General features: G+C 53.2%; 7 protein-coding genes across 7 annotated transcripts in view; 3 read left to right on the top strand and 4 right to left on the bottom strand.

Annotated features, from left to right (window-relative positions):
• Positions 1-744, bottom strand: part of LOC131206585 (uncharacterized) — a 951-nt gene extending 207 nt beyond the window's left edge. Inside the window, exons 1-3 of the mRNA XM_058199192.1 lie at positions 564-744; positions 395-509; positions 20-317 (exon numbers count right to left, since the gene is read on the bottom strand). Coding sequence (XP_058055175.1) covers positions 20-317; positions 395-509; positions 564-604 — 454 coding nt within the window. The 5' untranslated portion in view covers positions 605-744. The remainder of the gene's footprint in view (positions 1-19; positions 318-394; positions 510-563) is intronic.
• Positions 745-1228: 484 nt separating this feature from the next.
• LOC131205933 (small ribosomal subunit protein mS31) lies at positions 1229-2738 on the top strand. Its single transcript, XM_058198249.1, has 2 exons — positions 1229-1471; positions 1569-2738. The coding sequence occupies exons 1-2, from the start codon at positions 1440-1442 to the stop codon at positions 2710-2712; spliced, it is 1176 nt and encodes a 391-aa protein (XP_058054232.1). The 5' UTR covers positions 1229-1439; the 3' UTR covers positions 2713-2738.
• A 159-nt stretch (positions 2739-2897) lies between these two features.
• On the bottom strand, positions 2898-7988 carry LOC131206192 (E3 ubiquitin-protein ligase mind-bomb). The gene is made up of 7 exons (XM_058198639.1): positions 7874-7988; positions 6088-7080; positions 5917-6024; positions 4777-5850; positions 4366-4702; positions 3512-4293; positions 2898-3434 (listed from the first exon to the last, which is right to left on the bottom strand). The coding sequence occupies exons 1-7, from the start codon at positions 7928-7930 to the stop codon at positions 3294-3296; spliced, it is 3492 nt and encodes a 1163-aa protein (XP_058054622.1). The 5' UTR covers positions 7931-7988; the 3' UTR covers positions 2898-3293.
• Positions 7989-10047: 2059 nt separating this feature from the next.
• On the bottom strand, positions 10048-12773 carry LOC131206193 (mRNA (2'-O-methyladenosine-N(6)-)-methyltransferase). The gene is made up of 4 exons (XM_058198640.1): positions 10789-12773; positions 10586-10729; positions 10177-10524; positions 10048-10110 (listed from the first exon to the last, which is right to left on the bottom strand). The coding sequence occupies exons 1-3, from the start codon at positions 12771-12773 to the stop codon at positions 10248-10250; spliced, it is 2406 nt and encodes an 801-aa protein (XP_058054623.1). The 3' UTR covers positions 10048-10110; positions 10177-10247.
• Positions 12774-14386: 1613 nt separating this feature from the next.
• Positions 14387-16030, top strand: LOC131216347 (trafficking protein particle complex subunit 12). The gene is made up of 3 exons (XM_058210811.1): positions 14387-14510; positions 14573-15542; positions 15609-16030. The coding sequence occupies exons 1-3, from the start codon at positions 14444-14446 to the stop codon at positions 15985-15987; spliced, it is 1416 nt and encodes a 471-aa protein (XP_058066794.1). The 5' UTR covers positions 14387-14443; the 3' UTR covers positions 15988-16030.
• A 228-nt stretch (positions 16031-16258) lies between these two features.
• On the top strand, positions 16259-17637 carry LOC131216474 (protein 60A-like). Its single transcript, XM_058210974.1, has 2 exons — positions 16259-16455; positions 16527-17637. The coding sequence occupies exons 1-2, from the start codon at positions 16259-16261 to the stop codon at positions 17635-17637; spliced, it is 1308 nt and encodes a 435-aa protein (XP_058066957.1).
• A 2085-nt stretch (positions 17638-19722) lies between these two features.
• On the bottom strand, positions 19723-25307 carry LOC131205273 (uncharacterized). Its single transcript, XM_058197305.1, is given in 4 exon segments — positions 19723-20301; positions 20374-20639; positions 20642-21002; positions 25270-25307. Coding segments are annotated over 4 exon segments (1212 nt in total). The 5' UTR covers positions 25276-25307.
• Positions 25308-25872: the final 565 nt, after the last annotated feature.

Raw genomic sequence — 25872 nt, 5'->3', positions numbered from 1 at the left:
TCAAATAAAGCGTCATGACGATTGTAACCGTATGTACTATTCATTTGTTGTGAATCAGAAACCGTTTGACTCGATTGATAATCCTCTTCCGCACTTTCTGCGGCCACTTTACTTTTGATCCACACCGATTCAACGTCATCGGTTTGCTGGTCGTTGTTACAATGCTCTGCAGTCAAATGGATGGTGTCGGTTTCTTCCTCAAACAGTTCGACTTTGACGTTGCTTAAATTGCACAGCGAGCGATACATATCCATCGAATCCAAGTGCGATTTGCAGGTGGAACACAAACACGATGGAAACTCTGCCAATAGTTTCTTCTGCAAAAAGATGAACAACATGTCGCAATCGTGTTTACGAAAGTCGGGGAAAATTTCATTTTAGAAGGGCATGTTACCTGAACTTTTGTACAGGCGAATATTTGTTGTAAAAGATATGCGACTTTTTCGTCGGAAGTGACCGACACCAAATCGTCATCAGTAGACAGCCACCTTCGACAAATAGGCGAGGTTCTAGAAAGAAATGCGCTATTACACGTATTTATCCTTGTCTGCCCGTCAACTTACGCGACTGCTAATGGATCTTTAGCAGGGTTAGAAGATTCCATTACGACAATTTATTACAGAAGAATGCTTGCTAAACTTGCTCGTGTTCTGATTGTTTACCAAACAAAGTTTTCTTTCCAATTGTCAATCGACGACGTTTGACAGCTTCGATCACGGTAGCTCACGGGTGCTGTGAGTTACTGAAGGCTGCTAATTTGTTTATTGGAACGAAATCGTTCGATTTTTTAGGATACGCCTAATGTTATGATGCTCACAATAGGCCGTGCGAATAACTGTAAGATTACAAAGAATGTCTCAATATAAGATATAAGAATAATAATACATCTGCCACTCCTGATTGCTCCCAAAGCGAGAGGAACAGTGCTGGGAAGAGGATGCAGCTACTGTTGCAGCCGCTGCAGCAGATGTTGCTGCAGCTGCGAGAAGATAAGTTTTCCACGTTGGCACAACTTTATCGGTTTTACACTTAGTTAACCGTTTGCTGTTAACCACTTTGTTAATCCTTGTTAACCGTTTGTTGATAACCGGCTGTGCAAAGAGCGGAATCACGACTGACTGACTGACAGCCCTGGAGGAGCCAAGATTGTTTATACGCATATATCCGCGGCTTCTGTAGTATAAGTATAGATCTATAAGTAATCTGTAAAATACTAAATAAAGGGAGATGGTACATCGCGGTACTGTTAGCCAGATAGGGCCCTGTCGGGAGGGTAGAAACAGGATGTCCCGCGTCGGGTAATTTATTTGAACACAAATGTTAAGAGAGAGTGTGCAGTGAAAGCTAACGTCAATCTATTTCATTTGTAAACAAACACACGAGGGCTAGTTGGTTGATTTGAGCGAAATTTGCGATTCCCCGTCGATCGCAACGTGATCATGCTCCACATTATCCGTCGATCGCTCTTTCGGTAAATGGTGCCCTTGTTAGATCTTTATCTTCCATTCTAAGTGCATACTTTCTTTTCTCCACAACCACTGCATGTTCCGAACGATGACGACCGGTAGGTTACAGAAGTTGCGTAACGTCCCTGGGTGTCCGGCCGCCGGCAATGGGTTCGCATCGGATACTGGTGCCCCGAGTGATGATGGTAAAGGGAAGCAAAAGCCGCGAGCAGGCAAACATCCGGCCGATAGTGCAAAGGAAGATGAGGGCAAAAAATCGGCCGCTGCACTGAACCGGCTCAACGAGCTCCTTTCAATGATGAACACCGAGAGCGAAGTGAAGCTGGTCAAGAAGGTGGACCTTCCGCGACCGGGAAAAGGAAAAACGAAAGCCAAAGAGCGCAAGGCAGCCGCTACCGATTTCTCCGATTCGGACGATGAACGTCCGAAGGATCTTGCTCACGCAACCCGAAACGTTGCCAACGCCCTGGGCGGCGACACGAAGCGAACGGAGGCGGAACTGTTGTCGAAACTGCTGGACTCATCGCCAACCGGTGGCGATAATGGTGCCATTACGAACATCATTTCCGGCATGAGCGTGGATAGAGACGACCGCGAAAGGGAACCCGTGCGTGACACCGCACGCAGCACGCTGGTTAAGAAAGTGATTGAACGAGCGAAGAAATCACGCGACGACGGCAGACCGCGGGCCGCGGAACCATCGCGAAATGAACGTTCCGAGGGGCGTTTCAGGCCCCCCCGGAAACAGTTACCTACGGCCGCCGGTGGTCCTGGCAGCGTGCAACTGTTCGGAGAGGAACCGCTGGGCATTTTAACCGAACTGGAGTCGCTGAAAGAAATTCCCGATAAGCTTCCGACGTGGGCAAAGTTGCATGAACGGGAGCTGAAGCTCACCGTTACGCATCCGCCGGCCAACCACTTCCAAAAAATGGCCCTGTGGACTGAGCAGGGAAAGCTCTGGCAGTTCCCGATCGACAACGAACAGGGGCGCGACGACGACCGGAAAGTGTCGTTCACGGAGCATGTATTCCTGGAGGAACACCTCGAGGGATGGTGCCCAAAGAAGGGCCCCATTCGGCACTTCATGGAGCTGGTCTGTGTGGGTCTGTCGAAGAACCATTACATTACGGCGCAGGCGAAACGGGATCATATTTTCTGGTTCCGAGACTACTTCGAGCAGAAAAAGGATCTTCTGAAGGAGATCATTGTTCAGGAAACGAACAAAGTGAAAGAGGTTGAGAAATAAACCATTAATTAGTAGTGTGTCACCTAACGATTCTATCGTTCTAAAATCTTGCTATTTTTCATTTGTTTTCTCGCCCATTGGGCTGCCTTTTGTTGGTTCCCTCGACCGCATCAGTGCGGAATCGTTCCATGTTCATGTGCCAAGCGGAGCAGGGCGAACCAAGTGGTGTAGTTTATTTAACGTGTATATCAGATCAGATTACAAAAGAACGCAAATTAAAGCGATATACGATCAACATACGATAAATCGGTGCATGCTATATGCCCGTAAAGTGTTTTGCCTCTAAATCGGCAGGTCAGCTTAGCATCACTTGTTCACATCCAGTGTTTCTCTGTAAACCTAACGTTTGTTTCGTTCCGTAGCACTCGTTTGGCTACCAGCGATCGACCGCGTATAGCATAAAATATTTAACATAATTCAATGGAAAGTACCGTCTCCCGTGCGACGGTAGTGTAAAACAATTAAAAGCAGTTCCAAACTGGGTGCAGGGTCAGAGTGTTGTGCCGGGAAGATGGGGAACAGCATGGAAATGTGTAAAGCTTGGAGGGCCTGGTGCCCGACGGAGCACGAAGGAAGGCATCTTAGAAGAGAAGAATCCGTCTCTCGACCGTTTTGCGGCAGATGGGGCAGCCGTCGATTTGGTCTCCGCACATCTGGCACGTACCGTGACCGCACAGGAATACCATATTTTTGATGCGATCGAAGCAAACCGGGCACATCGTCTGCAAAGTTGAGAAAAGGAAGGAATGAGCAATCTTCGACCACACTCCGACTTCGCCGGTTCCTTTCCGTCACTTACAGCCTCCTTAATGTCTTGAAGCTGCTGTTGCAGTTTCTGCACGTCGTCGGCTAAGTTCAGATTGTTCAGTGCGACGCCCGAGGCGGCCACACCGCCAGCGACACCGGTGTTGTTGGTCGTAGTCAAGGCCGTCGTCGCCGTAGCATTGCTCGACGATGGCCCCCCAGCTGCACCGAGCATACTGCTGCTGGCACCGCCTGCTGTGGCGTTAGCCCCCACCATCAGGTTCGTCGTCACCGAGGCGCTTGTGTTGGGCGACATCGTGTTGTTCATGGCAACACCATAGCCAGCCTTGTTTGTGCCTTGCAGCAGATGCTGGTGCTGCTGTTGGGTGGACGCATTATGATGCAGGTGGTCCTTTTTGCCGTCGTCAGCGTGGTGCTGAATGTTGATCACATTGCCGGGCCCACCACTGCACACCGACAGTGGGACCATCTGTTCCAGTTGCGTCCGGCACTGGACACACTTTTTCATTATCGGTGCGCAGTGCTCACAGGCCACCATGTGGCCGCACGGCTTGAAGAATACCGACGCCTTCCGGTCGGAGCACACCAGACATTCGTCGATCTTTTCGCGCGACGACACGGACTCGCGGCAGATCAGACACTTCTTGATGTGGGGCCCACAATTTTCGCAGCACACCACATGGCCGCACGGCTTGAATACGGTGTCGCGCTTCTGGTCGGAGCAGAGTAGACACTCGTCCAGCGGGCCACTGCCTCCATTGCCGCCCGAGCTGCTGCTATTGCTGTTCACACTGACGTTCGTGTTTGCCCCACCAGCTATGTTCGGTTGGATGGACATTTTGCTCAAATCCAGCAGCAAGCTCGCATCGATCTGGGCGTGCGTTAGGCCCATGGAACTCGGACCGGCGGGAGCATTGGTGGCAGTGGTGCCACCGGACGATGACGGAGCGCTGCCTGAGCTTGATGCCGTGGCCGATGGGTCGGTGGGCGCTGCGCGAAGCACAATCGGTTGCACATTGGCTGTGGTGCCCCCAACGCCACCAGCCGCCGTCATGTCCATATCCTCCGTTTTGCGCTCGTTGTAGCACTTGATCAGCGTCTTGCAGAGATTGGGATCGGGGCACAGGTCCAGCGGAGTCTGAAGCTTTCGGTTCTTGATCGTCAAATCGGCTCCGTTTGCCGCCAGGAAGCAGGCGATCGATGCGGATGCTTTCTTGTCCGTGTTCTACAACAATAAAAAGGAACATCACCTTACTCACGCACCAAGCGTTCGGCATTCGGTGCCGCGCAGCCACTTACGTTACGCAGACCCATCAGGATCTTCCCGAAGCCTTCGACGTCCTGCAGCTGGCGCAGCTGCGAAAGGGTGTGATGTCGCAGCGCTTCGTGGAGCGGCGTGTCGCCGTCCTTGTCCGGAATGTTCAGATTGGCACCCTCGCGCACCAACAGCTTCACGATCTGCACGTGCTGCCGTTCCACGGCCAAGTGCAGTGCCGTCTGCAGGTTCACGTTCTGGCAGTCCATGTTGGCTTTGCCCATGCGCACGAGCAGTTCCGCGATCTCGACGTGATTGTTCAGCGCGGCCAGGTGCAGCGCCGTGTAGCCGTCGTCCTTCTTTTCCTCCACGATCCACAGCCGGTTGGTTTTGGTCAGCAGGATCTTCATCGCGCTCGGGTTGCCCTTCAGGGCGGCATGATGCAGCGCGTTGAAGCCATTGTTGTTGGTGAGCATAATGTCCGCACAGTAGTCCAACAGTAGCGACAGCATGTTATCGTGCTCCTTCGAAATGGCATCGTGCAACGGCGTGTCGCCCTCCGAGTCCTGCAGGCTCGGATGACAGCTCAGCTCCAGCAGCGTCTTGACCACGTTGAAGTGGCCCTTGTTGACCGCGATGTGAAGTGCCGTTTGACGGCGTTTGTTGCGCGCGTTCAAATCGGCGCCCGCCTTGGCCAGCAACCCCATCACGGCCGGTTCGTCACCGAACGCGGCATGATGAACGGCCCGATCGCCGTCCTTGTCTTCGATCTCGACGTCCGCATTGTAGCGCAGCAGCACCTGTATTACCTCCAGGTGCCCATTCTGGCTCGCCGCCTGTAGTGCCGTGTGGCCAGCAAACACACCGTTCACGTCCACCTTCACCACCACCGACGGCTGCGATTCGGCCGCGCCGGACGACGAAGACACGGTCACATTTTGGGTGCCCGTCGCACCCGACAGGAACTCCTCTACCTTCGACTTGTCGCCGTTCGCCGCCGCCTTTACCAGCTCCTCCGTCGTGTCGCCAGACGCGTGTGGTTCGAACAGTTTCTTCAGTATCGCGGACAATCGTTCCCCGTTCGTGGTAACGGCCGTCGATCCGTCGGAAGAAGAAGCCTAAGGGTAGAGGGCGCACGGAGCGTGTACCGAGGGGGCATCACAAAAAGGGGCTCATTCACTTACCACCTTGGTCACTGCCAGCGGATTGTACGTCCAGGATGTGTTGCAAACCTCCACCTTGAGATCGTTGTCGTGGTACACTTGCTGTACTCGGCCAACCTTTCCGAGGGTCTGTAACAACAAGAAAGTTAGAAAAGCACCAGTCACCAGAAAAGCAAAGCACGCAGCACTTACCGGTACCATGGCTTCGGCCCACTCGCCGTGTCCCCGCTGAAGCATCTTGATGCGTTCGAGATCGCTACAGATCTTCACAAAGTCGCCCACCGCAAACTGTTGCGGTTGATTGTCGGTGAGCATGGACACCGGTGACGAAACGATGGTCAGCACCGTCGGATTGAACGTCCACCGGTGCGAGCTCGGGTAGGCCACCACGATGTCGTGGTCTTCGTCAATGCCGACCACGGTGCCGGTCGTGCTGAGACACTCGTACATCCCATCGGTCCAGCCACCGTGGCCGTGCTGTAGCGATTGGACGATCTCGATGTCTAGATCCACCGTCACCTGGTCACCGATCTGGAAGTTGTGTGGCCCACGACCCGGCCCGTACTCGCCCAGCAGCGGCAGATGGTCGCGGTACACCGTCATGCCTTTGGCATCGTTCACCACCTTCAGATCGGCCATTCCTTCGAATCCCACTCGGTACAGGTTCTTCGCCCCATTGTCCCACACCACGTACGCCGCCGAGCGGGGCGACGCCGAGGACCAGTCTTGGATTTCGTTCACCTTGCCCCGGCGACCATTGCCACCGTCCTGGTCCTCCCACTGCCAGTCCACACCGCGCACAACGCGCGCACCGGGGAAAATGCCTCGCACCGCAATCTTCTTTGTCTTGCGCCGCGGCTCGAGCACCGTCTTCTCGCCGCCCGGCGTCGTGATGCGGTGGAACCGGTGCCGCAGGTGGTGCTTATCACTGTGGTAGCAAATCGAGCAGAGATCGTAGTTGTTGCACTCGGCGCACTTCCACCGGATGCCGAAGATGGGCTGCTGCCGGCACGTGTCGCACATGGTGCCCTCGTGCTTGATGCCAGTCGGTGCACTGTCCAGGATGCGCAAATCGTACGCCCCCGCACACCGGTAGTTGGCCGCCGTCCCGTTGTCCCACACGACCACCACCTCTTCCTGCGACTCGAAATTGCGGACCGTTCCGACGTGCCCTTCGCCGCCATCCTACGAAAATCGTTCGAAAGTACATTAAAAACTTGCTACCTGCCCCGCCGTGGCGAAATGCGGCACACGAAATGCGGAAGTCCTGGAATCAAAAATAACACCACGCCACAGTGCGGAAATCCAGCTTATCAACCCTCAATATCAGCCGCCATCAATACCGGGTCACCGCGGGGCATGATGGGCGACGCCGCCTGCTAGATGATGATGTTTTGATTTAAAAAACCATCAACTGATTCATTGCCAGCCGTGGCGCCGCCGCCTACTCCGCTCCTGTGTGCCAGCATCGAGCAGATGATGTAATGTCACACAGATTTCGCTTTATTATGGACTCATCGCCGCCTCAATGGGACGAAATGATTAGTTTTTAATTATTCACAATTCCTGACACAGAAGATCCGCACCTGCTCAGGGTCTTCTTTGCTAGCCCGGGCATGAAACGAGAGGGATCCGTAGCCCTTCTTGCTCTGTTCGTTTGCTGATTGAGGCTGGGTTTGAATCGGATTTCATGGCACTACCTGAATTGCCACCACCGACAACGGCCATTTTTCCCATCTCTCGTCTTCCCTCATTCCGCTACCCGTGACATGTGTGGTGTTGTGCATCTTATGTTTTCGCCTTCCTCTTCACCGTGACCCACATCGGATTGCTTCCTCGGACTGCGAGAGAAAAATCCTTCGATCTTGACGACCACCACCTCCCGAGCGATGGCCGCCGCCGCGCCCGCTTGGAACGCGCGAACTACGTACAGGAATGCACCGTGTGAACCGGATGCTGCCTCCGCTCGCTGACTCACCTGCTTGCCCCACTTCCAGTCCGGTCCGCGGATGACTCGTGATCCAACCCCTTCCATCGTGAAGCGCGAGGGTCGCGCAGCGGCGGCGACATTGGTGGGTGCCGCACCGACCACTTCCATACTGGCCGCGGACGAACTACTAGCGCACGCCATTTTCCGAGGTCATTCGTTCCGATTTTTCACCGCACTCCAGAGTTCGGGTCCAACAAGTTCGCTTGCGGCCACGGGCGCACTTCAAGAATCAGGAGACACAAAAAGAGGCGCAAGAAGGGAACAATTGTCACGTCCCATCAGCAACTGCACACGAAATTACAGCACACCACCACGGAGCACAAGCCGAGAGTCGCGGACTCAATCCATGGCGCACTCCTTCAAAGTCCAATGTGTGGCCCTGTGGCCGTGCAGAAAACGGTGGTGCAGGATTCGATTAAACACCAATTTCCACTACGCACCTCGTCACGACTTTCTCTACCTGCCCGATTGGAGTTTTTGGAAGATATTGTGCGAGAAGATGCGTGAAAAGCGTCCGTCCCTTTCACGCTCACACTGCTTCTTCCGAACTCCTTCGGCAAATTCTTCGCGAGACGAAGACGTTTGTGCTGTCAGTTGTGCATGCCTTCAGAAACGACTCGAATTGTGAAAACAACTTCGTTGAGCCATTTAAATGGCCGCACGTTGGTCGATAGATTAACGTAAAATATTGTAGAATAATTTACTGACGTAAAATATGACTAAATTTGTGCAATTTGCGCTTCAGTCGTTCAAAATGACTCACCATTCAGGCTGCGCACTGTAGGACTGATTGGTTGCCAGGAAACACAATTTCACAACACACAGAGGCTTCGTTTAGACAGAATTGAAAAGCTTCCAGCTACCCGTTTTCAATGACGATATTGTTTATTGGTTCATTCCGTAACATACTGGAGTCTGAATCTGAAACGGAGCCCGCGCGGGTTCTACTTGCCTCACTTCCTTCGAACGCTCTGGAGCTAGTGTTGTAAGGTTGGGTGTTTAAGTTTGCTTTATGCGGCGCAACTGTCCAACACCTTTTATTGAACCTTTTACCGTCTGCACCCCATTCTGCTTTGAATAAGAAGTAAAGATGATCGTATCCGCAAGGAGAAGTACGTCAACAAGTGAAATGCATCAATGTACGCTCCGTTGATTGACGCGTCTTGGTTTATCGTCTTTTTCGTATGCGCATTACAAGCGGCCGCACTCGAGCGTGACCCCGGCTGTAATTATTATAGTCTAAAATTAGTTGAACAACAAAAAACTATACTCTTCACATTCCGTGCGCCCCGTTACCGCCTAGGTATTTGTAGTTGTGTCTCTTAAAGATGATCAGCAGCCGTCATTTCGTCGCACGCACCAAATTCTCATCTCGCATCTCTCTGAAGGACCGCCGCCTGTTCATTGTACCGTATCCTGTATTTAAGACGAATCAGAGGCTATCTCTTTAAACCTACGGTCCATTAGAAGACTAAAAACAAGGAAAACACAATCTCTGTCTTACGTGGACGTGGACGCACAAATGATAAAACTAAAGATTGCAACTTGTTGTAAAACCGGCGACCGGTAGCTTCAACGCTCGTTGAAGAGATCCTTCCAAGAATAAGGGGGCACGATTCCGGTTGGACGAAACGGAAGCTCATTCGTCCAACCCGTGCTTACGTATGAAAGTAAATTTACTAACCACTAACCAATAGTCGGGTCGGCTCGAACGGATTACAATAAATATACGCGCGTACATCTCGTTTTTCATACATATTTTTCTACATCCCAACCACCGGAGCCGGCATACTGTTATCCGTCCTTGGTGTGAACTCTTTGCATTGCTGCCCCGTTTTACTGTTTATTTGGGGTGCTCGTTCGCGTTCGTTCAATTTAGGGAAAAGATAACTATGCTCTCTACAGAACTGCCGGCTTTCACGTCCAGCGCATGGAGCTTGGCCCCAACTGACGGTGGTGGCGTCTGCGACGATTGAATAAATGTACGGAGAGAAAATTCGTTTTTTCCGATGAATCCTTCGTGAGGGCCGGCCATTTGAGAATCTCTCTCTCTCTCTCTCTGTCTGTCTGTCACCCTGCACGCTGCTTTAACTATTTTCACTAGAAAAATGTACAATTCTCGTTTCGATTACTTACAGAGCTATGCGATCAAAATATGTTTGCCTCAGAGTACTCTCGACCGATCAACAGGTACCAAAATCGCCCCGACCCAAGCGTACGGCGTGCTACGAGAAAAGGACGAGGTTACACTTTGTCTCTGGTGCAAACGCAAATGGAGAGAGCGACTTTACCTACGGTTTGTGTAATGGGCGCACGTGACGCGCGTGGAAAATAGTGCGAATTGCGAACGATCCGCCGCTCTTTAAACGGTGGCTGGTGTTGAAGGCTTGTTTGGACCTGTGGCTGCCTCGTTGGTGCTGCCCGAACCGGCCGCATCCGACGAGGTGGCGCTGGCGGAACAGCTCGGTTGAACGGGAACCGTGGCCGCCACCTTATCCCGGTCCCGTTCACGTCCGGGCCGGAACGCTTCCAGCAGCGCATCGACACGGGCTTCGGTCGGTGCCCATCTTGCGTAGCCGGCTGCGTTCTGCAACCACACGACCATCGTACCCACGATGCTCTTGAAGTTTACCTCTGACCTGTTGAAATGAAGGAACATTGAAGCCGTGTGCCAGTGTGGGAAGACGGTGCCAAACTCACTTTGGTATGCAATGTTGCATTCCGTGACGATACTCATGCTCCATGGCCATTACGACCACCTGCTTCCGTTTGTACGAGCTGTCCTCGATCTTCGACAGACACTTTAACGGTGGATCCTTCCACTCTTGCAGAAACACGATGAAGCTGAAGTAAGATCGCGGATTAATGGGTTGCCTCCAGCACCCGGACACGCACACACTTACCTCAAGGGATCGACTGAATCGGTCAGTAGCCGATCGATATGCTGCAGTGTGGCATCGATCAGCTCCTCGCAGTACGGAGGATTAACCTGGAAGGAGCCGGACACGGGTTTGAACTCCAGAAACGAGCCTCGAGAGCCGAAGAAAGAGTCGGTGTCGCCGAACGCCGAGCAGAACTGCCTAAAGTAGCAGTTCAGCGGGCTGGCAAAGCACTCGAACGTGACGTTGAAATGGTGGTGCAAGCACTCAAACACGACAGCCGGCAGGGCGGCCTGGGTCAGCTCCGGTTCCGGGTGATTCGGATTGGCGCTGCTTCCCAGGAAGGTGGAGTACCGCTTAAGCATGCAGTACGCGCGCCCGATGAAGAGATCGAATTTTTTGTCATCGAAACAGTTGTACCGATAGAGCTGCTCCAGTTTCTGCAGGTGCGAAATGTTGACGACGTGCGTGTCCGGCGCCGACATGACCGCGGAGTTGGTATACTTGATCACCATGTGATCGCGGTCGTTGTTGTAGTCGATTTGCGGCATCCGCGGCGAGGGCAGCGCGAACTGTACCGGGTAGCACCACACCTTGCGCGTCACCGGAGGTTGCAGTGGCGTCGTAAGCTCGGGTATGCCGCTCTCCTTCAGGATCTGCGCGTGCCGGTCGCGGATGGTTCGCGCGTGCTGCACCGACAGGTGGTATAGCTTGGTGCACAGCTGCTCCACGCTGACCCGCACCGTCGCGATGATGTGCGGCTCGCACTGGCGCTGCAGGTGCATGAGACGATCCTGGAAGTCCTCGTAGCTGGCGCCGACCGTTTTCCGCAGCCACTCGTACGCATCGTCGGCGTTCCATTTGACGATCTTCTTGCTCTCTTCGCTCGCCCCCCGCCGTTCGACGATCTTCTTCGCTGCGTCGCAGTACCGCGAAAGCTGCTTTCGCGCGTCACCCGTAAACTTCGGCTTCACGATGCGGATCGGAATGTCGCGCAGTATTTCGCGGTACATTTGGGGCGAAATTTCCAGCGTGCACTGGCTGGGCAGCAGCGGGTCGCTGCCCATGTCGACGATCTTTCGCTCCATTAGCCACCGCTGGAACGAGTCCTTGGGCGGTGCGATCGATTCCCGTTTATTGCACAAATCCTCGTACGTGTTGGCCAGCCGCATCGTCAGCGATCCCCGTAGCGCTTCCACCTCGGGGAAGGGCTGCGGGTTCGTCGTAGGTAGGCGCTCGTAGATAAGCACGTTGGTGGCCACCTCTAGATCCCAGGGCCCCGGCAGGACGTACTTCTTGAGCGGCGGAGGCCCCCCCGTCCCACCGGTTCCTTGTGTCCCGCTTCCGGCGTTATGGGGCGCATCTTCCGAGGCACGCCGCTTCAGCGTGTGGTTGTGGGGCGAAGGATGCGCGTTGTTGTAGTTGTTGTGCGGATGCGGCAGCGGCCCATTCGGACCGACCGGATGGCTGCTGCAAATGCCCAACGGGTCCGTCAGGGGATCAAACTGCTGGGGGCCACGGTTCAGTACCGGTGGTTCCCACAGCGACTCGCCGGACAGTTTGTTCCAAAAGTACGGGCGCCCTTCGCGTTTGGACCAAAACTTTCGCCAGCCTTGCTGGGCCAGCTCGGGTGCCAGTTCGTCGGTGTAGCTCGGCGCACCCGGAACCCCCGGTCCGGGGGTTGCCGGAGCACCGGACGGTGTGTGCGCTACATCCGGGGGCGGCGAGGTTTTGGTAGGCGTTGCCGGCAGCGCACTGTTTGCCGTTGGCGGGCTTGACGCTTGCAGCTGCAGCGCCGGAACGGGGCTTTGTGTTTGTTGCTGGGGTTGCTGAGGCTGTGGATGCGACTGCGACTGCTGCTGCTGCTGCTGCTGCTGTTGTTGCGGCGGCGGTTGCTGCGCTGGCTGCTGTTGATGCTGCTCGGCGAGCGAGGGATTGGTAAGCTGTTCCCATGCCGACGGTGCCGGATGCATGGATTCCGACTTGCTGTTAACTCCCACCTCGCTCATCGTGATCGTTTTCTGCCAAATGAGCGCTGCAAACAACAGACATAATATTAACCATAGTTGCCACCGTTTTGTGCCACGTGCCCAATGGAAACACCGAAAGCAATACGAATGAAAAACCTATGATGGGGTCGCGATCTTCGATCATCGGATTCTCTTCAATCTACCGACGAGCCGCACGCGTCTCCGCACTCGGGCGCCGTTCGGGCCAACACAGTCGCTCTCTCTGGTGCCGAGGTGTCACATGGTTTCGGTGTTTCAACCGGTTCCAACGGAGCTCCCGCTGAACTGCTTCATCTTCTCCGACGGTTCGCGAGCGACTGAATCGTGCGAGGGAACGTAACCCTTCTCACAAAGCAAGCGCCGACCCCACGCTACTGCGCTGTTTGGGGTTTGGCTGCATGAAACCGATACCGCGCGGAGTGGACGGGTGTACGGAACCACAAAGGGCCCCGACTAACGGCAAGCCCCATTAATCCGAGCCAGTTTTCGATTACATTTTCCAAAAAATATCGCATTTTCCGATAACCAAACACTGGGTGCGCCTGTATGCGAGAGGCGGAACGAAAGTACACACGAGCGACGAACGACGACTGACGTCTGTTGTTGCGATGCTGCTACCTCGATGCTGAAAACAAATGCGGCGATTAAGTCGATCCCGTACTCACTCGGAGAGCGGACGCGCGCGTTCCTTCCGCCGTGGGGCCCGTATCACCGTTACTCGCGTGGGGTGGCCTTAGCTCCGTCGCAGCGCGTCCCCCGTCGTGTCGTTCCGTCCCCTGTTCCGGAAGCGTAGGAAAAAACCGCGAAAACCTGCGACCACGATAGGCACCGCTCTCGGGTTAACAGAACGCCACCGGATGGATTTACGTGCTGGCCACCACCATCGCCAGGGCCGCGGGAAACGCAGCGAAAATCGGGCGCGCGCGCCAATTTGTTGTGATCTCGAACACTACGCAACAAACACACACGCCACAATCGTCTGCACCCTCCCGTTAGCGCATGGAAAATGATGCACAGCCGATTTTCGCACGAAAAACACACGCTCGGCGCTGTACTCCAGTGAATCGGTGTTCCGGATCGGTGGCGCCTCACTTTTGCACCGAAAGTATGTGACCAAACATGACGTAAAGTGTAGCGCGGAACGAAATCGGGCGGCGAAGAAAAATTCACTGCGACTGCTGTTCTGCGTACGCCATTTGCATTTTCTGAACTAAACCGCCTGAACCCGCTGCTGCCGCTTGGAGAGAGAGCGCCGAGAGAGCGAGAGCGTACGATGTTTACAAACGGCGGAACGGATCGATGAATCGACAAAGCGAAAGAGAGGGAGAGAGGACAAGCAGGCACGTCACTCGAAGCGTAGTTCGCCAAACGGGCCACTAGGGGGCGCTGTGTGTTGCAGCATTGTTTTTGAAAACATTCCGTTTCGTCAATGTTCCCAATGCTCCTGAGTTCCTGAGCCAAAATCCATCCACGCAGAATGAAGGAGTTTAAAGAGGGTTCCAGCGGAACGAAGAGGCAGATTTGCTGGAATTTGGAGCATATTTAAAATATGGAAGCATTTCAGCAACGCGGGCGCAGAAGTTTGGAGTAAACATGGCGCTGTCATTCGAAGTGTCAGCTGTCGAGAAGGGAAAAGTCCCGTGTTTTTCCCCCGAAGACGATTGTCCAGAATGGAACCAAACATCAGCAAATATTTCGCCAATGATCCGCCCAGCTGCTTCGATAGCCTTACCGTCGGTGCGTCCCGTGTCCCGTGTATTCGAGAGTGGCCCCTTTAATTGGTTGTTTCTTTGTTGCAGGCGACCGATCGAAGCGGGACGCGGCTGCTGTGTCGGAGCCGTACCTTTCGTACGACTATCTCCTGAACAGTGCCATGGCTGCGAAACCAGCGACGAATGTGCCGGACAATTTGCGCGACCTTTGGGAACCACCGAGGATCGTGCCCGGAGTGCCACCTGCCAATCTTACCATGCCCGGAGTGAGTGTTGCCACCGATTTGACGGATCCGGTCCAGGAAGCGGTGGGTTTGCTGGTCGACACGAATGAGGCGCAGCAACGGAAGCTGCTGTTGCCTGACAACGTAACACAAGACGAACGAGGACTGCGCGAGCTCATAGAGAATGGTTGTTTCCGTTCGGCCGTTAACCTGACCGCCCGTTTGCTCACGATCAAACAGCAGGGCTTCGGTCACGCAGGGCACCCGGTGAAGCACAGCCCCAATTCGTTGCAGTTGTGGTTCACGCGTTTGGCACTGCTAATAAAGCTCGGCCAGTACGAGATCGCCCGCGTAGAGGCGGAGCCGTTCGGATCGCTCAGCAATCCGGATGTTTTCTACGAGTTCTACCACCCGGACATGCACAGCGATCGGAAGGGATCGATGGCTCCATTTTCTTTCCGCCTGCTGCTAGCCGAGCTTCCCATCTACCTGGGTGCGCCCCGTGTAGCTCTGGACCGTCTCACGGAGCTGCTGGCGATCGTCATTCAAATCAAGGTATACTTCGATCGTGCCGGTGCTCCGCACGCGAAAGAGGCCCATGAGCTCTGGTCGTCGAGGGAAACCCGTGTGTTACATTCCATCATTAACTGTTCGCTGGCCGTGAAGGATTTTGGCTTGGCCGAGCAGCTTCTGAACCGTCTGCTCGAGGACCAGACAATGGTGTTGATCTCGCGACGCACCCTTATCTCGGCCTGGGGCCGTATCCGTCTGCAGTGTGGTGATATTGTAGGGGCGGAGAAAAAGTTCGCAGAAGCCCGGCGGCTAAAGGAAGAGTAGGTGACCCCTGCGGTCGTCCTTCGGGGGCTCGGAATGACGTGAGTTTGTGCTTTTGCTTTTAGTAAATGTTCAGAGGTGCCCGATCTCATCGACCGTGGGCTGCTGGCGGTCGCTCAGAACGACTTCCAGAGTGCTTTCGAGCTGTTCCAAAAGGCGTCCGTCGAGGCTCCGACCAACACGATGCTGCACAACAATATGGGCGTTTGCTTGCTGTACGCGGGCAAGCTGAAGGAAGCGATCGCGCTGTACGAGGCAGCGATCGAGCGCAACCCGAAACCCTGCCTGAACGAGTCCTTGTTGGTGAACTTATCGACCCTGTACGAGCTGGAATCGAACAACGCGAAGGAGAAGAAAATCAACCTGCTAAAGTTGGTCAACCGGCACCGGGCCGATCTTACTGTCGGGCTTGATGTGTGCCTGAAACTGCAGACGATCGTTTAGAGGAATGTTCTTTTACCCCAGAGGCAAATATAGCAATAACATTAAGGTAGCAAGATGTTTGGTGCTTTTCTTGTTTGAACAGACAGAAAGGTTCCAGACCCAAACCCCAAGGTACAATAGGGCGCAGCCTGTCCGTCGTGTCGCAGATTCTACCCAACTTCGTCCTTCGTTTTAGCTAAAGAGATCACTATAAAAACTAACGCTCCGATAGGAAAAGCTCAGTTTCCTTTTGGGCCAACTTCAAGCAGCACTGGAACGAATGGCGCCAACCATGCACTGCGTCGTCATTTTGCTTACGGCGATAACACTGGTGCATTCTTCCGGATTCTACACTGACAACGGCGTTGACCAGACTGTCCGCGAGAAGAGTGCCACACCGCACGAACAAGAGGAGATCGAGCACGAATTACTCGAACTGCTTGGGCTTCCCGACCGGCCGAACAAAACGCACGTTCATCCGTCGCTCAGGTTAGTAGCGCTTTGTGTTCGGAGGTGGACTTCGGAACCTTTCTTGAAATGCTTTTATTTTTGGCCCCTAGGAAATCAGCACCACAGTTTCTGCTCAACATCTACCACAAGTTCGACGAAGAAAGTAATGACGTCCCGAGGCGAAGGCGAAAGCGATCCGCGGCCATCGGCGGTAACAGCCTTTTGACGATCGCGGACGAACGAGCCATCGGTGAGAGTGACATCATAATGTCGTTTCTTAACAAGGCCGACAGACACTTGCCGAAAATACGCCACCATCACCGTCGGCTGTGGTTCGACACCACCGAAATTGCGGCCGGTATCGATAACCAGCTGTTGTACGCCAGTTTGCGAATCTACAAAAATCGGAGCGCTATCCGGCCGCTGGATGTACTCACACGCGGCAGGCAGATCACGGTGCGCGTATCGCTGATAAGGGGCTACGATGCGGCAAAGGAGCGGCACCGGTTGGAATACGTTGCGGACCACTCCGTTCCGTACAACTACGAAGGATGGGTTGAGATAAACGCCACGAAGGCACTGCACCGGTGGGTAGTGGACGGTGTCGGCAACAAGGGCGTCTTCGTGGAGGTCTACTACGCGGAGAGTTCGCATGTGATAGTACTGCCGCACGAAGTCGGGTTAATTTTATCCAACAAATTCGGCCTCTATCAACCGTTTCTGGTGGGCTACTGGAAAGGTCCGGAGCTACTGAAGCAGACGGTAGACGCTGGGAATGCTGCTGCTCCTGCTGGTCAACGATCGAAACGGAGCCTCAAGCACAAAAGTGCAGCCAAGCGAACGGAGCGTCCTTCGGCCCACGATCTATTTCGCCAATGGCCCAGCGGGCCTCGTGCTCTTAGAAGACAAGGCTGCCAGATACGCACACTGTACGTGAGTTTTCGGCAGCTCAACTGGCATGATTGGATCATTGCCCCGGATGGGTTCGGGGCGTTCTTCTGCTACGGGGAGTGCAACTTCCCGCTGAACGCGCAAATGAACGCCACGAACCATGCGCTGATCCAAACGCTGGTCCACCTGATTCGTCCGAATCGCGTACCGAAACCGTGCTGTGCTCCGACGAAACTGAACCCCATCTCGGTGCTGTATCACATCGACGATGCGAACATTAATCTGAAAAGGTACAAAAATATGGTAGTGAAACGATGTGGCTGTCTGTGACGTGAGACGAACTGGGACGAATAAAGTTTCAAACTTTAAAATACACGGAAGTATCAAAACTCGCACAAGACTAACGTATTTTATTTTAACAAGGTAGAAACAAACGTAGATGTTCAATCTTACCTGTTTGGTTTAATCGCGTTTTTCGGAAGGAAATCACTTTCACACTATACCATGAAGTCAGTTTATAAACGAATACGCATATATTTCTGAACGTTTTACGATCCAAAATGCAGATGCAAAAGCTAACGATGAGTAAATCAACGCAAAACTTGCTCAAAATCTCTCGAGGTCAAGAGCGAAGCATTACGAATCGGAATCGATCGGCGATTGGTATTGGCTGAAAACGCACGGCGATGACCAAGAGTTTTCGGCCTGACATTTTCACTCGTTGTTCACCTAACGGAAAATAATCGCAATATCGCAATACAACCCATTTCTGTAGTGGCTGTTTTGCAAGCTTTACTCGAAACATAGCTATCGTCTTCGGAAAACGGTTTAAGTAGTAATCCTCATCACAGATCAAAGCTAGGTGCGTGATCGTAAAGCACAGGCACATTGCTGATCGTATTAGCCGGACAGGGAAGTGGAAAAGATATCGTTCAGAAAGTATCTGGTTTGCTTGCTAATCAAGCGGTTTAGAATGTAGTCGTAACTTTCTTACACCTATATTGTAATCGAATAATGTTTAAAGCCAACCAAAGTACACTCATTTACCAGCAAAAGCACACAGTTTTTGTGCATTCCAACAAGCAAAGCGAACGGAATGGGCCATTCTGCGGTTTAAAATGTACAATACTTTGTTAGGGTGGAAAAGGTCGTAAGATTTTGGTAACGAGTCACTTTGGAGTTCAAAGAAAGGTGAATGTATTATTTAGCTTCATGGTTGGTTTTCAGATACTTATAGTTAGTAATTCGTTACGCGTGTAGTGTACGTTACTCTCTTGATTGAGCCCATTACATGGATGCGCCGTGTAGGTGTGCGGCTAACGATTGTATTTTCTCGCCACCCTTTTACTAGCGTGTATTGATCACAGAGTAGAGTTACTTTTTAGTGCCAGTTACGTTGCAAACGTTGAAGCTCCACCCCGTTTGCGCACCCGAACTCAACCTGCGCAAACGTTCCGATGAAACCACCCCGCGCACAACAAACTGCGCACTGCCTTTGCTTACATCTTAAATTCTAGAGTCCACAGTGCGTTTGTCCCGGTCGCCAGCCGCGTATTTACAATGCGCCGCGAAGGTCCTTTTCCTTAAGCCTTAATGCACTAATTGAGGAAACGAAGCGGAAAAGATGGAATCTGTGGGAAAAAAGGGGCGCAGGGCGCAGGTCACATTTACAATCTATCGGCTGCGTGCATAAACGTAGGGCGTAGGGCGGTTGGATCGCAATACGCAACGCAATAGTTTATTGTCACTCCCAAAGGATAACAAGAGGATGAACTACCTTGAGTAACGCGAATTACAGAAACTGAACATCACACGGATCCACGGATCGCGGTGAGTAAGATTATCAACGCATCTTTGAGTCTGATATGCTCGTATCGTAACGTCGAACGATTCTTTGGATTAGTTGGATGTTTGTGGGTCGTCCTGGCCACCGCGCACCGCGGTGGCTAAGAGCGGCTAAAACTGGCGCAGAAGTGTTGCGTGAGCGAGAGTTGCGGTGTTGGCTCTGCGTAAAACATTTTTCTGAAACCGATTAGTTGTATCCTTCTTTTTGTTTCATTGAAACTATGCACCACCGAGAGTTTAAGCCATTGTCGCACGCCACGCCATCGTCGTCGTCGGTAACAATCCGAAGGAAATCCCAAAGGCAAAACGAAACGCTGGCGGGGGGCCCAAGCAGAGTTCCTGCACTAACCACAGTTTAGTTCCACAGCCACATAGTTTCTAGTAACGGGTACGCGAGCCCGCACAGCTGCGTCGCGGGTCACACTGCAGCCTTGCGCATTACGTTTCAATATTGAACAGCTTCCTGAACCCCGACACCATCGTCTTATTGGCCAGCTGCTGGTGCAGCGTGGTGGCGATGGTGGTGGTCGCCTGGATCGTGGCAACCTCGGTCGGGGCCAGGAGCAACCCTCACGTCCGTACGTACTTGTACACCACCAGGAACACCAGAAAGCTAACCATCACTAGGACACACGCGGTCACGACCTTCGCGAACGTGTTCAGGCCCGACTCGTTCGGGTTGAGCGGCCGGGACGAGCTCTGCTCGGCCGAGTTGCGCCGCTTGGTGGCCAGCCCACGGGCCAGCGCCGGGAACGCGAGCGATTGGGTGAAGGTCAGCTTGTGTAGCGACTCGCTCAGTGAGTAGGGTCCCACGGAACCGCGAGCCGCTGCCCGCAGCAGCGCGTACTCCAGATCGAGCGCATCGAACAGTGACAGCCGGGCCGTCATCGTCGAGCCCCGCCGTTGGTCCAGATCGGGATTGTCTTTGTCGCGCTCGGGTCGCAGCCACGGGTCGGAGGATCTGTGGAGAGTGGACGGTCTGATGGGTGCAAGGTACCTTTGACATGAGCGGCGCAAGTACCTTTGTGGGTTCTGGCCCAGGTTGGCTACCGCTACGGAAGTCAGGGACGACGTGGTGCTCGAGCTGGCCGTGCAGAGTTGGTTGCTGGTGGTGGGCCCGTTGAACTCCGTGTTGTCCTCCAGCGAGCTCTGGAATGGATGGGGGGTAGAGGATGCCCTGTGATTGTCGCAGATTGTGGCGGGCAAGCTGGCCAGGCTCACTTGGTCCGGCGATGTGGGGGCACGTAGCGCGAAGATCCGCGCGTGGTCCGGGTGCAGCAACGAGGTCGACGGGCGTCTCGTGGCCCGGTCCACCGAGGGCGTCGGTGAGCCGGCCGTAGGCGATGCACTTGGTGAGATGGCGTTCGACACGACCAGCGGGTGGCACGGCATCGCGATCGGAGAAGGCGACGCCTGCACGGAGTCGATCCCACTGTCGCCCGCCTGCAGATGATCGACGAACAGCGAGTTCCGTCGATCGTTCATTTGTTGCTGAAACGGAACGGTGTTAAGGCCATTCTTCCTGGGGCACCTGGTCGTTCGTTCCCGGCCGTTACCTGATCATCCGCCACGATGGGAAAGACGAAACTTTGGCCATCGGCTTCACCGCGCGGTGAGTCTTGGCTTGGCCACACCTGCAGGAGTGGCAGTGAGCAGACCGGCAGCTTCGGCGGACTATCGCTGCTGCTGGTGCTGGTCGAGGCCCTCATGCCGCCCGGTGGCTGCTGGAAGGCCTTTCGTCCTAGTTTTGTAGGACTTTCGCAGCCGCCGGACTCCTCGGAGGAGGTTGGCGGTTTGGTTGTGGTGCGCCAGAATCGTTTTAAGCGCAGCTCGCGACGTTTCTCTTGTTGCTGGTGGGAATGGAATCGGAATTGAGAGAAAGTAATTAGACATCAAGCCAAGCATTAATCCTGGATGGTATTCCATTTCTAAACCCTCAAACCGACAAAATAGTTCTGAAACCAATCGGCCGAACCGAAGTACGGTTGCCCGAACTCCCGGAACGCAGGCGAACATGCAACGAGCAGCGTATGAAACGGAACGATAGAACCGATTGGTCGTGTCGATGGGCAATATTTGTTGGAAAACTATTAATTTCCTATTGGGAGTTGTCGGGCGGAAGTTCCCATTGCCGTGGCCATTGCTGCGCTGCTGGTGGTAGGACGTCAGTACGGGCGAGAGCAGGGACAAAGGAGACTAAGGACCCACCAAAGGCGCAATGCTGTTGCAGCGATTGCTGCGGCCCGGCCACCGCCGCTGCCGCCATTTGCATAAAGTATTAAATTTAATTAATATTGAATGCAATGTCGTCCTTACTTCCTTCCCGTGGGTATTATCTCGTGTGCAGCGCATCGTCCGAGTGTGGTGGCCGTCCACCGCATTCTAGCGCATTCCAGCCGACGGTGCAATGCGGTTGAGCTGGTCCCGCACCTGCACGCTACTTAAGGGGCAGACGCTGCGGACATTGCCCGCCGTAGGCCGTGGTCCAACAGTTGGTACTCTGATTGGTAAACATGGATGGGAACGTTTTCAGGACAGCGAATCCCGTTGAGTGAAGTTGGTAATTTGCTTCACTCTATTCATCATGGCGTCGAATGGGACCTAAGTTTTAGTTCATGTGGCACCATGTGTAAAATTGTGATCATTTTACTTTACAGTGCCACCCATCCGCTTTTTTCCCGGGGTCCAAACACGCTCCCTCCCAGGTGGGGTGCATTGCGGCATGAATAAAACATTTGCGTAAAGTTTTTCTAGTGCCTCTTTGCAACGATTTGGCCCCGCGGGAAGCCATCGCCGAACATCCAGTGCCAGTGCCAGCGCCGCTGATGAATTATGAATTGCCTCACTAACGAACCAAACACTTTCCTCGAGCGAGCCGAGAGCGGATGAAATGCAGCTATTTCGAGCACCAGCACTCCAGATGATACTGCGCCAATTGGGACGGCTCCGTGGACTCCGTCTTTTTATGCCCTGTCCCCGTCCGCGGAACACATGTGGGGCGCGAAGAATGGGACATTTTCCGCCTTCGCACCGCAATTTTAAAATATGGCCCCCTGTCGAAAGTAATGTATTTAAGAAGAAAAGCAATTTCTACGTCTACATTCGGTCGGTCGTTACCGAGAAATGTCGATTTTTACGAACTGCAAAATTCATCCCACGAAGGTTACAAATGTCCGCTAATTTTATCATCCTCCCACCGTAGCTGTTTCGTTGATTGACGGTGTTGAATCCGCGCTCTCGGAATGCTCGTGCAGTTCCATTCCACAATTCCCCAATCGGACGTTTCCCCGCCATCAGATACGCTTCTGCCGAAAGTCCTGCCACTGTTGTCTTGGGGCCGTCTGGAGGGTGGACGTGCTGGCTGTCAAATACCGGGCCGTTCCGGATTTGGAGTGAAAGTGAAAATATGTGTCGCTTGGGAAATTAATTCCGGTAAGCGGAAGCCTTCCGAGGATTATCACGATTATTTGCACTTAATTCGATCGCTTTGGCCGGGCCGTGCCTGTGGCGTGAAATATGATGAGGGTATGAAAGACCGCTCGTTATGTTTCCAGGCGGTGGTTTCCTTCCTGGGTTCCCAAGAGAGATTTTCTTTATCAAACGTTTTGGTCGAATATTGACACATGGCGAGAGTATGGTTCGTTCAGCGTCCCACAGCGTTCGTGAATCGATTCCGGTGGATCACCTTTGACGGGTTTTCAATATCGCTCTTTAACCTTTGTCACCGCGGCCAATCGCTAAAGCCAACTTACGGTGAGGTCGATCAGTTGGCATCATAAACTACCCACCGCAGCGGAATGCGGCCCACGTGCAAACTCGAACCCACCAAAACCGAACCTATCGGCAGGATAGCTGGCGCCACCGACACATTATAGCCGGCGTTAATGAGAGGTCGTTGAAAGTTATGCCACGCTGTGGCTTGGGCGCACTGCAACTAAATTCCGGTGTCGTTCCGTGTTCCCCGTGGCGAAATTAAAGGGAGACCTAATCATTGGGATAATAGGATAATGATGGGCGGATATAATTTGTGCACATTCGAGCCGCGCTTGCGTTTAATCGTTTCAATTGCAAATTCATTTACATAATTACTCTGCAACCAATCGGGATTAGAGGCGAACGCGGGCCGTATCTCGTTAGTTCTGCACTTGTTGAAACCGGCCGAGCAAAAAAGGAGCCACTCGGGGCTTATTGTGGTTAGCCACAAAAGCACTCAGCACCGTCGGCAATTCTAAAGGACACCATCGTATTGCGATATGCGCATTTGCGTGAATGATGATGCCACCGGTACGTTCCTTTTCATTCGGTCATATTCTGATGCCGTTTTCGGTGCATTAAAAATTAATGGTAGAACCGGTTCTCTTCTCAAACACTTCTCGTCTACTGCCACGAGAGAGAGAGAGAGACCGATTGAGAAAGAACCACCATTGTGGACTCATGTCACGTGTCTAAGGACGTGATGGCTTACGGGCTTTCGCTGGCGGCTTCAATCAATCTCTTCGATCCGGTTGAGCGTTTCGGACGCTCGTTTTCCGTTATTTTCAACATCATCCCCACCTGGGTCTCGAGCATCCGGTGGGCTGGTTTCCGGATCCGCCGGTGCAGTGCTGTTTCGTCTACATGAATTAATTACGAATTATTCCTCGCCAGCCAGCCAGCCAGTCAGCCAGCGTCCCTGGCGTCATCGCCGTCGTCACGACTGAACGCTAATGATGATTGAGTTTTGTGAAAATTCAATCACTTCGCCACTACCATCATCGCCGCCATCATCAGAAAGCCTCAGTTCCGTTAGTTAGTTTCCCCGAAGTGCACAACAACTCCTAAAATGGAACAACGGGCACAGGGGGAACGGGCCCTTCAGTAGAACTTTTCCACAGGACCAGGGGAGCATGTCACGCTACCAGGCAAAACACGGTGTGGCGTTATGCACCGCTTCCGGTTGTCATTTCCGACCGGGTGTTGTTCCGTTATGCGGGTCTCCGATTAAAATTGTGATGCTTTGTTGCAGGGCCGATGTTTTCGTGCTGTCCAGCACTACAATTCTTTCTTCGAACCGGGGGCCGAGGACTACGACGATGATGATGATAATGAGGATTGTGTGACATTCGCCAGTCCGTCCGGGATTGCGGGTCGCGTAATTTGCGCTTCCGGAGCGAACAGCCATTTGCGATTATTTTGTAATTTTATTTCCATCAACCGGCCGAGGTCCGAGGTTTGTGGAGCGTTGTTAATCAGGGCACATATTGCACCGACCAGGGCCCACCGAACGGAACGCCGTGACCTTCTCATACTACCCTATTCGGAAGTTCATACATCTAAACCAGGGTCGCGCTGTAGATTGCCGAGATTTGTACTCAATTTCTTTGACGGAACTACGGTTAGAAGACAGGGCTAGATCGGTTATGGCAGTTTTCAGGAGCATAACTTAAAATTTTAGCGAATACTTCACGCGACCGGCACGGAAACCGGGATCCGACTCCGGGATCCGGTGGCAGTGGCTTCTGAATTATTTATCTAGTTTTCTCGCAACTGTTCACTTAGGCGAGTGAGACGGCTGCCTCCGGAAAGATACTGGCATTCCTCGGAACGACACAGAGCCAGGGTGGAAGACGAGGGTGGAATGCGCGTTCATATTTCATTCCAAGGTGGTTTCCGCGTCTCCACCACACAACCCCACAACAGCCAGCTTGAGACCGCCGAGTGCGCCGGCAGGTTAGTTTGTGGGCACCACGGTAAAGTTTCGCTAAAGATTGCACTCACTTCATGGTGGCCACCCGGTGATAATGATGTTGCCCGCCGTGAGCCGGGCCGGGCGGTACCGGGTAACAAACAAAATCAGTGTGCGGTCAGTGCAGAATGGCGCGTATCCAGAGTTTTTGTTAATTTAGTTTCGCCGAGATTTCGCCGAGACGTGGTCTGGTAACTTTTTCGCTTCCGGCTCCGTGCGCCAAACTGTGCCAGAAAGTGTGCCACGAAAACAGGATGTCATGATAAATGCGACGGTCTTCTCGAGATCGGTCCCGACAAGTTGTCAGGTTGGAAAGGTCAAACTATCGCGGGGGCATTGGGCGAGCTGTTTTTCGCCCTGGGACGGAAAGAAAATATTGTTGCCCAACTCACCTGCATCCTGTTGCTGTCGTCGGCTCTCGGTCGGCTCAACCAATGTTTTCATCCCCAAAAGCAGTTCTATGATGTTTGCCACGCCAGCAACGAGAAGCTTGACTCCTTCGGCACAGCCACCTGTTTCTGGGGTACGAGAAAGAGAAATATGAAAACTTGGCGCACAGAAGATGGCAATAAACGATGGACATATTTCAAAATACCCCCAAGGGATGGTTATTTATTCACGGAACAATTGTGCAGAGGAGCGGAGATAGATCCATTGGCAGGAGGGTCCCTGAGCTGCTGTCAATTCAAATCAGCCGACTGAGTTTTTTTGTTTGGCACGTTAAAGCAAAGAAGCACTGTCGGGGTTTTATTGGAAATAGTTTATATCTTCGATCCAAAGTTGCACAGGATAAAAGTGGATTATGATCGCGATAATTAAGCTTATCCAAAAGCACAAGCACTTCAAAGTAGACTGACGATCTGTTTGCGTACGATCAACCTAGAGCATCGCACCCGACACTATAAACACCGCAAGTGTCATTCTTGAGTCTGCGGCGACAAGTTGTTGTCGGTCGAGCTAATCGGAAATGGCGATAAAAATGTTCCTTTATTTTG

The sequence above is a fragment of the Anopheles bellator genome, chromosome 1 (genome assembly GCF_943735745.2).
Source record: "Anopheles bellator chromosome 1, idAnoBellAS_SP24_06.2, whole genome shotgun sequence".
Classification (NCBI taxonomy): domain Eukaryota; kingdom Metazoa; phylum Arthropoda; class Insecta; order Diptera; family Culicidae; genus Anopheles; species Anopheles bellator.
This window is presented reverse-complemented; position numbering and strand designations above follow the sequence as displayed.

What these genes read in the sequence shown, in the direction of transcription:
- LOC131206192 (XM_058198639.1), bottom strand. Translation starts at nt 7,930, where the DNA reads ATGGAAGGGGTTGGATCACGAGTCATCCGCGGACCGGACTGGAAGTGG. An exon ending in ACTGGAAGTGGGGCAAGCAG is followed by an intron (nt 7,081 to 7,873) that starts GTGAGTCAGCGA and finishes CGATTTTCGTAG; the next exon opens with GATGGCGGCGAAGGGCACGT. An exon ending in CGCTGGCAGTGACCAAGGTG is followed by an intron (nt 5,851 to 5,916) that starts GTAAGTGAATGA and finishes CTCTACCCTTAG; the next exon opens with GCTTCTTCTTCCGACGGATC.
- LOC131216474 (XM_058210974.1), top strand. Translation starts at nt 16,259, where the DNA reads ATGCACTGCGTCGTCATTTTGCTTACGGCGATAACACTGGTGCATTCT. An exon ending in CACGTTCATCCGTCGCTCAG is followed by an intron (nt 16,456 to 16,526) that starts GTTAGTAGCGCT and finishes TTTGGCCCCTAG; the next exon opens with GAAATCAGCACCACAGTTTC.
- LOC131216347 (XM_058210811.1), top strand. Translation starts at nt 14,444, where the DNA reads ATGGAACCAAACATCAGCAAATATTTCGCCAATGATCCGCCCAGCTGC. An exon ending in CTTCGATAGCCTTACCGTCG is followed by an intron (nt 14,511 to 14,572) that starts GTGCGTCCCGTG and finishes TCTTTGTTGCAG; the next exon opens with GCGACCGATCGAAGCGGGAC. An exon ending in GCCCGGCGGCTAAAGGAAGA is followed by an intron (nt 15,543 to 15,608) that starts GTAGGTGACCCC and finishes TTTTGCTTTTAG; the next exon opens with TAAATGTTCAGAGGTGCCCG.
- LOC131206193 (XM_058198640.1), bottom strand. Translation starts at nt 12,773, where the DNA reads ATGAGCGAGGTGGGAGTTAACAGCAAGTCGGAATCCATGCATCCGGCA. An exon ending in GATTCAGTCGATCCCTTGAG is followed by an intron (nt 10,730 to 10,788) that starts GTAAGTGTGTGC and finishes ATCTTACTTCAG; the next exon opens with CTTCATCGTGTTTCTGCAAG. An exon ending in ATGCAACATTGCATACCAAA is followed by an intron (nt 10,525 to 10,585) that starts GTGAGTTTGGCA and finishes TCATTTCAACAG; the next exon opens with GTCAGAGGTAAACTTCAAGA.
- LOC131205933 (XM_058198249.1), top strand. Translation starts at nt 1,440, where the DNA reads ATGCTCCACATTATCCGTCGATCGCTCTTTCG. An exon ending in ATCCGTCGATCGCTCTTTCG is followed by an intron (nt 1,472 to 1,568) that starts GTAAATGGTGCC and finishes GACGACCGGTAG; the next exon opens with GTTACAGAAGTTGCGTAACG.